Source organism: Teleopsis dalmanni, chromosome 2 (assembly GCF_002237135.1).
Source record: "Teleopsis dalmanni isolate 2A chromosome 2, ASM223713v2, whole genome shotgun sequence".
NCBI lineage: Eukaryota > Metazoa > Arthropoda > Insecta > Diptera > Diopsidae > Teleopsis > Teleopsis dalmanni.
In genome coordinates this window covers 189,255,786-189,267,136 of record NC_051847.1, presented here as the reverse complement: position 1 = coordinate 189,267,136, position 11,351 = coordinate 189,255,786, and the positions used below count along the sequence as shown (strand labels likewise).

General features: G+C 30.7%; 1 protein-coding gene across 1 annotated transcript; it reads left to right on the top strand.

The window, feature by feature from the left end:
- Positions 1–10,624: 10,624 nt before the first annotated feature.
- LOC119676405 (M-phase phosphoprotein 6-like) lies at positions 10,625–11,065 on the top strand. Its single transcript, XM_038087643.1, has one exon. The coding sequence runs from the start codon at positions 10,685–10,687 to the stop codon at positions 11,063–11,065; it is 381 nt and encodes a 126-aa protein (XP_037943571.1). The 5' UTR covers positions 10,625–10,684.
- Positions 11,066–11,351: the final 286 nt, after the last annotated feature.

Genomic DNA, 11,351 nt, shown 5'->3' with positions numbered 1-11,351 from the left:
TATTCGAATAAAGAACACAAAAACTTACATTTTATGCAAATATTCGAAATCAAAGTAATAAATACAAAAATTAAGCTATAAAACTTCCGTTGAAAATCCTACGCATATTAGGTGATAAAATAAAATATATATACATATGTATATATAACACAGAAACATAAAAAGTAAACTCATAAATTTAAAAAAGAAGTGAAAAATGCTTTAAAATCTGTATAAAAGACTGTTGTCTCTTCAGCACATTGCCAATCTGATGGATGCGCTTTTTACACAATAAAAAAAATCGAATAAAAAGAAAAATAGAAAGAACAACAAAAATTTCGTGGAAATAAAAGCAAAAATAACACATCAAAACTAAATCAAAATAACAATAAAAACTTATGTCAATGAGGTAAAAATGCATGAAATTTAAATGAAAAAAAAAAGAATAAAATAGAAACAAAAATAAAGTAGGTGCTGCCCCCCACACACTCACACAGGTGTGTGTGCTGGTGGAATGCTAGCCTGGTTGCATTTTGGCCGATGATGGCGGCGTTGAAAATAGCAACGAGAAAATTTAAGTTTCATGAAAAATTAAGTTATACAATTTATTATACACAAAAAAAAAAACAAAACAGAAAAAACACAAACGAAGTGTAAGGAAAGGTGCAAACAAAAATTAGGTTACAATACGTGACAATAAGCTATAAGCCTGCTAAGCTACTAAAAGTGTTAATAGGGACTCAAAGGGGTTTTAATATGCACCAGCAATAAGATCGCCTACCTACTTGTTTTATGTATAGACTTCGTTAATGTTAATGTTAATGTTGTTATTATTGTTGTTGTTAGTGTTGTTATTGTTGTTGTGCATTTGTTGTAAAAGCGTTGTATGCATACAAAAATAAACTTATGTTATATGATTGTTATAATGGTTGTTGTTGTAGTTATTATTGTTGTTGTTCCACAAATACTTATTAATTGCCCACATAATACCAATAATAGTAGTAGGCGGACAGGCAGTAAAAATTGATTGAACTTAATTTTTTCTACTCATTTTCTAAACCATTCCGGCCATCGTACAAACGACTACAAAGGAAATAACAATGTCAACCAACAAGAACAACAACAACAACAACAACAACAACAGCAACAACAACAACTGCAACATAAATAAAATATGTTGCAGTCATTTTACAATAACAACGTTGCTACTGGTTTTAATGAATTTTTTTGCATTTTCATTCATAAAAACTGCTCATGCGCGGCTCTACGGAAAATTTATGTACAAATTAAGCGTTGCGAAGAAAATTTCGTATTGGGTTTTTGTCCAATAACTTTTGTCAAACGGTTTTAACATAATATTTACTTGTTTAAATAAACATAAATAATGTAGATATAAATATTAATTAGTTATTTATTTTTACATTAATGAAATGTTTAACTAATTGAAGAATTAAGATATCTATAAAGAAAATTTAAAAAATATATTTTATATGTGTATATTATATTATATTTTATATATAAAATTTTATATATATATAAATTTAAAATATAAAAACATTTAATAAGGAAAGACTATAAATAATCCCAAGCTAATTATATAGCATTAATATATTTAATTTAAAGGGTAAATTCAACAAATTATTACAATAAATATATGTATGTAGTTTAACGATATCTGAAGGCAAAAATATTTAAACAAATATGAAAGAACCTAGAGCGGACGGGTCTACATTCCACAGGCACTCATATTTTTACACACCTAAATGCCACTTATACGCCATTTTACACCTTCCAAAACTTCAACAACACCATATACAAGTTATTCTCAAAATTTTGTTAATAATCTTTTGATAACTCTGTGTCCATCAACTGTTGACTAGAGTTGACACAGATGAATATTTTGTTGACTTTAACATAACTTTGTAAGTTTTGTAAGGAATTTCCTTAACACCTCTGTATAGAGTTAGTGTCATATTCCACCCCCACAAAGATACTTTTCGCTTTGCTTTATTGACTGCCTTTTCGAGTTATGGTAAAACAACAAGTTAAATTTGTAGCAACCAGACTCAGTGCTCTCTCCCACTGGTCTGCAACTGCTGTAATAGTACTGAATAGTACTGAATCAGGATTTGTCAGCCCCTATCTAAATTGGCTACATTTGCTCTAACTCAGATCTTGATCTGAAGTTAGACTTTTACATATCTAGTTAGTTTTTCAATAAGCTTAGCATAAATATTTCCCTTAGACTACCGAACCATTGCAGTATCTCTCAGGCAGAAATCAGTTCGATTCACTTACAGCAAAGTGACTCCTAGGCAACAAGAACCCGATATTGTGATGTTCTTGGACAGCTAATACTCAACAATTCTAGAATATAGGGCTTCTTTTTACGAGCTAGCTAGTCGTATCTGTGTTCAGCATACAGGGGTATCTGAACGCAGGACAACTCGGAAAGCTGTATGGCAGACGAGTTTGACAAGGCAACACTCTACTCTCTGACATTCATTTGTTAAATATTTGTACCCTTCTCGCAATGGCCAAGCTGGTAATCATACAAATATATATAAGAACAGCTATACAAAATATTGCAGATAACCCGTTCTGTCAGATCTTAATATCGACTTTGTCCAAACTGGAGACAAAACATTCCAGTTAGCTGGTGCAACTATGGCGTAATCTGCTCAGTAGTACGTCATCGGTATGGTACGTCGCCTATCTGTCATCCAATAATGACTTTTGTCAGAATTGTGGGTCTGCAGATGAGGGGTAAACTGTACTCCACGTCATTTGTCTTTATCCATCATTGACTAGGAGAAGATTTAAAGTTCTTGTGACAGGTAGCATACAAAACTAAAGTTTTGGCCAATTGTATACACTTGTCAGGTTGTTTTTTTTAATTGAGGAAATCCTGCTGTTTGGCGTTGTTCGTACACTGGACCTAATCCACGTATGAAATGGTCTGATATTATAGAAAATCGTATCTGTCATCACGTAAATCTCCAAAAAAAGTTTAAAATTTTTCGGCTTTTCTTAATGCTAGAAGTGAATTCTTGGCTCAGCATCTTATTAGGAACTCCTTAATAAAAAAATTTTAGGCTCATACTCCATTGGTGAAATAACTTATTTTCAGTAATATTGTATTGAATATTGCATTGTAGTTCAAAATATTTGAGTGTGCTTGTTTGTATTTACATGAACGAATAAGTTTATTGTCTGAACTTGGCACCAGTAGCTATGATAGCTATTTTCTAGCGGATGATGTCCTTAAGTTTGTCTAGCGTCTTTGGCTTGTTGTTATAAAACTTTAAGTTCAAGAAACCCCAGAGACAAACTGCGACAGAAGAACAATTACTTTAAGACAATTAATCGTGGTACGAGCTATATACCTAAGATGATGCGTTATTTTATTGAAACCAGAATTGCTGCATACCTTTTTTACAAACAATTGATATCAAAAAATCTGTTCTTATAACCCGATGATGCACCTTGGTGGGATCGTATCATTCGTATTGTTGTTATTTTGACTTCTAGGTTAAGATCCAAAATGTAAGGTCAAAAAAATCTAATGAAAAATTTAAATTTTCTTTCAACTTCCACTGACAGAGAATAACACTTTTATAATCAGTGATCTCCTCCGTGATCTGCTCCGATATTGTAAATGGTTTAAAATTCTAATAGAATAACATATACCGTCGAAATGTGGCAACAACAAAATATAATTACTTGTCTAAAATGGAAATCGAAGACACAAATTACTATCTCACTCATATGCTCACCAGACATGGAAAATTTTGTAAGTACCTGTACCGATTGCATTTATGGCGATAAAGACTGTGTTGGAGCAGAGCACATCTTGTTTTACTGTAATAGGTTGCTCTTATTTTTAAAAGAAATAATAGGTAAAATGAGAGCAAACCCATAGAGCTGGTGAACGATGGAGTCATATGCGATTCAACTCCCCAAAGAAAAGAAATTATGCGTAGAAAGAAAAACTAGAAGCTAGTCTAATAACTAGTACAGACACCAAGTAAATGTGGTGACAAAGTGGAGGTCTAGACGCAATTCGAAAATCTCAAGTGCATGACTTGAAATGCCAATATTAAAGAGATCCTCCTCGAAGTAATGCGAAAGCGACTCCGAGGGGGAATGTCTCGCCGAAAAGGAAGTGTTTTAGTACATATACTAAATATTAATGTTAGGATTTGGGTACACCATTCCAACGACAAAAAAAAATAAATAAATAAAACCATTATAGGAAGTGTGTAAAAAAGAAATATGAAATGCATTTATGGAAATATACTTAACATCCATAAAAAAATGATTATACAATCATTTTATATATAAGTAAAAAAATTTCACCTACAAATTCTAAAAAAAAACATTTACGGACCTCTTGCGGTACCAAGTATTTACAATTTTTGGTTATTATACCCGAGGAGAAAGTTTTAAAATTGTGGAACTGTTAAATATACATAAAAATAAGAGGATTAAATATTGTAAAAATTGAATTTATGAAATCATATAGATATCGATTTAGTACAGGCAATAATCATAACTCAAATTGGATAATTACCATCACTAAAATTAAATCGCACACTTAACTTCTTAAGTAATGAACTAAAATTAGTAATGACTTGGCGCACGATAGTGATTCTGTAGTAGTACATGGCGTTATTAGTCAAAAGCTTAGCTTAAAAACTGAAGCGATTAGTCGATCTCCAGTTCCAGCAAACACATCTGACTACAATGTATGTATCGGAATCGAATAAGGCAAGCGGAGGCGTATGTAAATACATTTTAGTGGAAACGATTGCATATTTACACATTTCGGAATAAAATTTATGAATGAATCAGTTTGTTTATAGGCAAGCTGAGACGATAATAAGCCGTGCGTTGTTGGTTGATGTTTTTCTAAGCAGTTTTGTTTGTTTTTATTATTAACTGCTTTGAATATTTTTATTTTGTAACCATTCATGGTTTGTTTACTCAATGAAGTTTGTGGAGGCGCTATTTCTAAGCCGCATATTAAATATTAATACTTGTACATGACGAATACGAGGCAAAGGGGCTGGAGACTGAAGAACTGGCATACATTTTAATGACGACAACGACAAGTCTTAATGCCAATATTTTTTCATTAACTTAATATTGCCACTTAAATTGTTGCAACAAGTGATTTGGTGTCCTTCGTTTTGTTTTTAGATATTACCAAAACAAAAAATCAAAAATTAAAAACTTTAAACTTAAATAAAAACGTGTTAAACCATAATTCCAATTATCATTATTTTGATTTGACCATATTCAGTGGTGCTTAATGCCAAGATAATCATGTTTTACCATAATTTTATTTTTAATTTTCTTGTATTAACTTTTGAAAAAATAGCATTTATTTTAAAATAAGAGAAAACATCTGTTCATGTATATAAAATAACATCATTTATATATAAGAAGGGCTTTCTTTTAAGAAGGGTTTCTTAAAAGAAAGGCTACGATACATTTATTGATAATTTATCAACACTTTCTGAGCAGTACTTTTTTCTAATAACGTCTTACAAACAACAAAACCAGTAGATTGTTAGTTAAGGTTGGAGTGGCGGTCTTGTTTCCAAAAAGCCCACTTGTGGTACCACAGGAGTAGCATTGATACGTACATAGATTTAAATCAGTATACAGCCAACGCCGAAAAAGGTAACGACTCCCCAATCAAGTAAAGGAAAACTAACCTGACAGTTCTATAAACTGAGCCAGGTCCGTAAAGTTACAGGATGACAGATCAGTAAGGTCGGTGCGAAAAGGGGATTCGAAAAGCGGATAAGGCCAGTAGCTTGTTAAGGAAAGTTGTTTAGATCCACAGTTTATAGTTCTTTTTTTTCATTTTCAATCCACCATTTTTATAATCTTCCAATAATCTATAATATTCCAATCCACTATTTTTTCCCACAATATCCTTTTCGGTACTCCTTCGCTTGGTATACTACGACATCTCTGTCACCGAATATACTATGATTTCACAAATTCAATATTATTTTATTTTGTTCTTAACTTTGTGTTTCTCAGTAACATCCAATCCCCTTCAAGACTGAATCAAAAATTCTGTTAAATATACAGTTTTCAAACAACAATACGTTAATAAACACAGACCTGGTTTTTTGCTGTCTCTTTTAGAATGATATGCAATGCTTGGTAAATAATATACAATCTTAGAGTGATATACAATGCTCTTTAAAAATACGTAGCTCCGAAACACAGATCCTCTGGTTCTAGAAATAGAAATCACTTGGCATTGCAGAGTTAAAAAGCATCTATCGAACGTAGGTATTACTAGTGACGATAGCTGCAGATTTTGTAACGAAGAAGAGGAAGCAGCAGAACACAGTCTGTGTCACTGCAATAGTCTCGCAGATTCAGATTTCGGTACTTATCAACTGTCTATTCACTTATAACGAAATTAGGCAACATCTCTTAACTTCTACTCATATATGGAACTAATATGGGTGTGTCACAATAATCCTCAAAGGATGCAGTTCCCAACCCTTTTTAAATCTAATAATATAATAAATCTCTAGTACTGTAAAGCTAAAGAAAAGAAACAAAAGAGATGTGTACAAAAACTCTGAGTCCTGGTACTGTTTCTTGCCCGTCATGTATTTTAAACCCTTGCAGAGTTGTAAGCTGTCAAGGCGCAGAGAAGTGCTTTGACTTTGAATAGTGCTTTTTTGGAGCATTATTTTCGGCGGTATATTTAAAATGTGTTCACATCGTCGTGCCGTGAAGTTATGTCTGATGCAACCACAGTTCTTTTCTTCATTATTATAGTAATTATAACTATAAGATTATTTTACTAACTTGTGTTAATATTAGTTTATATGTTACTAACTTTTGTTCAATAAAATAGGTATCAGTAGTATTAGTAATCTGATTCTCATTAAAACTTTCTCTTCTAAAGTGATATTAAGCATATACAATATATATATACATATTAATATACTTTTTAAGAAAATTGACAGATTTACCAACACCGCATTATTAAATCTCAGAATGATTACAGGATCTTCGGGGTGGTATACAGATCTGAGGTCAATTATTGCTTAGTCTGATGAAGTGATAAACAATAATCCAGTCAAGGCGTAAAGAGGGATTTTGAAAATACCTCGAGTTAAGAAAGAGTAAAAGTGCTCAACTGCACTGGGTATTTGATCCAGTGCAATATTCTGGTGATCATCAAAAGCGTGAAATAAAGGTTTCTTACGAAAAGATAGAAAAGAATCTGTTATTTGTGATTTGTAATTTATAAAGCTGAGTGAATTTATTATTTAAATTTAAGTGAATTATTTTTTAAAAATATTTTTTAAAAATTTAATGAATTAACTTTGTGTTCATTCAAATGTTATACGCCGTTGCTGAAGTTCGACAGCTTCATCCGGTGTTGGCGCATTGCACACTTTGCATTTCAGATGATTTTTTTGCTCGTTAACCGCTGTTAACTTGGTCGAAATTTGTTAAGTAGCACCCACACACTAACACTTATACACACTCATACGAATTACATATTGAATTTGTTATTGTTTTTTCTGTTCATATTCACGTAGGCCAGTACCCGTGATTAAGTTAGTTATTAATGGCGGTAGTAGGTGCAGTGGGTGTTAATCGACTTATTACAAATTTAATTGCAAGTAGACATTCTTTTTTATCAAGTTTTTCACTCTTTTCTTAAAATTTATTTATTCAATAATAAGTAATGTTTGTTGTAGGAGTGATAAGCGTTTCTAAAATAATCAATTACTCTTAAATCTAAAAATAATATATTTACCATACTCTTTTTATATCTTTTCGTACACAGCCATACTGAATTCGGCTAGTCTGAACCTTGAGGATCCCACAATACTTTCTATACTAAAGCAAACTAAAATAAAAATTTCAATGTTCAATTAATTATTATATAAAGTAATAACTACATTAAATCCAAAAAAGACAAATTTTTATAATGAGAAAAAAAAAATAACAACTAAACTTATGTATATTCTGTAACGATCAAGGACCATTCTCTTACGGAGTATGGCATAAGGTACTCAATATTGTATCGGAGTACAATATCATGTAGCATGTATCAATCTGTGATACGGATATACTGACAAAACGATCGCAATAGTTTTTGATAATCAGGCTACGGGTTTTGGGTTAAATTTAATCAATTCTAAATTACCATCTCACATGTCAGTGATCTTCTTTAGCTAGAAGAAATTAAAAAATCTTCGGATCCCCTTTTCTCACCGACCTGACTAAGTTGTCATCATGTAATGTTAGGGACCTGGCCAAGTTTATAGAACTGTCAGGTTGGTTTTCCTTTACTTTATATACTGATACTGATTTAAATCTATGTACGTACCAAAGGTATGGGCCTATGGTACCACAATGGACCTTCATTTAAGATCGGGTGAGCTTTTTGGAAACAAGGCCGCTACTCCAATCTACCTACCTAAATTGCTTAAAGACACATTGAGAATTTTTAATAAGTTAGTATCATAATCGTATAACGTGTAAAAATATAAATTTAGATTCAAACATTTCAATACACATAAACTTAGTCAGGAACCACTACAGCAATGGGGAACTGACCAATTTTTTTAATATAATTTTTTATTTACGAATACAATATTTAGAAATAGTAAAAACTTAGTCCAAAACATTACTTTCAAATATGCAAGTATACTATAGTTTACCAGATAGAATTTTTAGATGATATACTTGTATAATGGCTCGGGACTTTGATAAACTGCAATGTGCACTCAAAATCAAAGCATTCGTTTATCCGAACAAAAGGTCAAAAAGTTTAGTTTTAACAAGTTAAAGATATAGCGTAATGCGAAGTTCATATTATCAAATCATATCGCATCATCACGTCTTAATCATCAATATCTATTTCTTTTTCATATATATAAGATATTTTAAATATATCCATATGTTTTCTTAGGATAATTAATTATCAAATTAAAAATAATCTAATTAAACTTATTGTTGAATGTTTATATCTATCAATATATATTTGTGAATATAAAAACTCAGCATAATCAAATCTGACTAAGATTATCAACATTTAATACAATTATAACTGAAAAGATTAAAACCATAAAGCGGACAGTCTGGTCTTAAAATCAAGTTAGCATTACTTTGTGCTGCAAACAAGCACATTTGTATACAATATATAGCACTTTTTTTATATTTCATTCGATAATTACTATATAAATAGAAGAATGCTGTAGTGTGACATACGTTAAATACATTTTATTTTAATATAGTTTATCACATTTGTAATGATTAAACAGAACACACCTCATGACTGTAGAATGAATGTTAGTCTTATTTTAAGAAATATAAATCAATGAAAACAAAAATATATGTTAACAATAAATTAATATATTAATAAATAATTATTTCATTGGTTTAATGTATTAATATTTAGTAACAGGCTACTTTCTCTAACTTTCTATGCAGTGATTTTAGATTTCTTTGAGTTTATAGCTTCAAAGTTCCAAATTGAATACGTACATTAGAGTATAACAATTTTTTTTAAAAAAAACATATGTCTTATCCGTCACTTTATATCTTAATCGGAACAGATATAAATAAAATTGTATATATATTTTTTCGTATTAATGAGTCATTCTTTCACAAACCGGACACCTCATCATCTTAGTTTTGGCTGAAATTTTCTTTATGAGCTTCCTACATAAAATAAGAAGAAATTAGAATCTATTAATTCTACGAATTCGGAAATTATACTGTTTACACTTAAACTTATTAAACCTTTTAGGATTTCTTTATGGATTTAATATGAATTTTATGTAAAAAAAAAAATTACAAAAATTTAAATTCAAACCAAAACAGCTGATTCACATATCAACACAAATTTTACGTGAAATAAAACGGTACCAATAAAGCCTTTGTAGCATTTTCAAATTTCGACAGAGATTTTATGCTCTTCAAAGATGCTTTTATTTACTCGAAAATTTGCTGGTGTATACACACAGTGTTATACGGTATTTACACTGGCCGAAAATGTCTCATTTTGGTCAAAAATCGAAAATGAGACAAATTCTCAAGCGCGAATCCTTTTCATCACATTCTGTATGAATGCGTCCCAACGACGTTCAAATGCATTCCAAATATGTTCCAAATACAAAGGACTACATTGAGCATACCCTAAATAAAAGCTCTTCATGGCATTTTGACAATTTGAGAAAGCTGTTTTTGACATATTTACAAAAAAAGATAAACAAATGTTTGGTGGTTTTAAGTTTATAAGTTTAAGTTTATATTGTAAGGTTTGAAGGCATATTTAACCTTCATGCAACATTTTTTTGGCACAAGCCAAAAATCAAATCAACAGGCAAGTTGTAAAATCAGCTGTTTGAAATGAGAACAAATGAAATACAACGAATGTAAACACTTTCAAATGGCTCATTCAAAATGACCTATTACTCGTTACTATTACTCGTTACTACGAGTAGCTCGTGGACCTATTATTGATTTAAAAGCACTGGTGTAAAAAACTGGAGCAAAAAATGTCTACAATTTTGATACTTTAGGTTGCCGCAAGTAGCAACCCTGGTAATTTTAAATGTCACAAATTTTAAATTGCTAAAATGTAGGAAGATTACTTTGAATAAAAAGTTTACTTTGAATTAAAGCAGAAACATTGTACGACATGGCGCTTAATAAGAAACCAATTCTCTCCAAAAATCTTTTGGAGATGAAATTTGTGAAAAAAACTAAAAAAAAATTGGAGAAAGAAGCGAAAATAGCAGAGGTGAAGTCAATGTATTCTAACGATGTTGGTTACAAGGTTCTCGGTGAATCAAAATTTTATTATGAAAGATGTTTTAATAATCTTGAAGACCTCAATGAGGGTAGAATGAGTTTTAATGGCATGAATCCGGAAATTGAAGCTTTAATGAAAGCTGATGAAGCTGAAAAAAAACTCAAGACTGATTTTAAACGGCCCACGGATGTATCTAATATTAAGATGACTTCAAACTATAATAAACACCGATTATTTAAGCCGGTTAAGTATAAGCAGAGAAAGTAAACTTATTTAATCAAAAAGAAAACCAACAAATAAAAACATTTGTAAGTTAGACGGTATATATAGTAATTTTTTAGTATATTTAATTAAAAGTAATGTTTAATAAAAGAAACAAATTTTCAGATTCTTCATATAACGTATTAAATCTAAAACGGAACTCATTCCTACTTACTATGCGATCATAATCAACTGAAATGAAATCAAAATATTGAAACCTATTTAAAAACAAGAAGAGTTTAGAAAATGGATTCTATTTAACACTACTATAATAATGCAATTTTTAATTTTA

What these genes read in the sequence shown, in the direction of transcription:
- LOC119676405 (XM_038087643.1), top strand. Translation starts at nt 10,685, where the DNA reads ATGGCGCTTAATAAGAAACCAATTCTCTCCAAAAATCTTTTGGAGATG.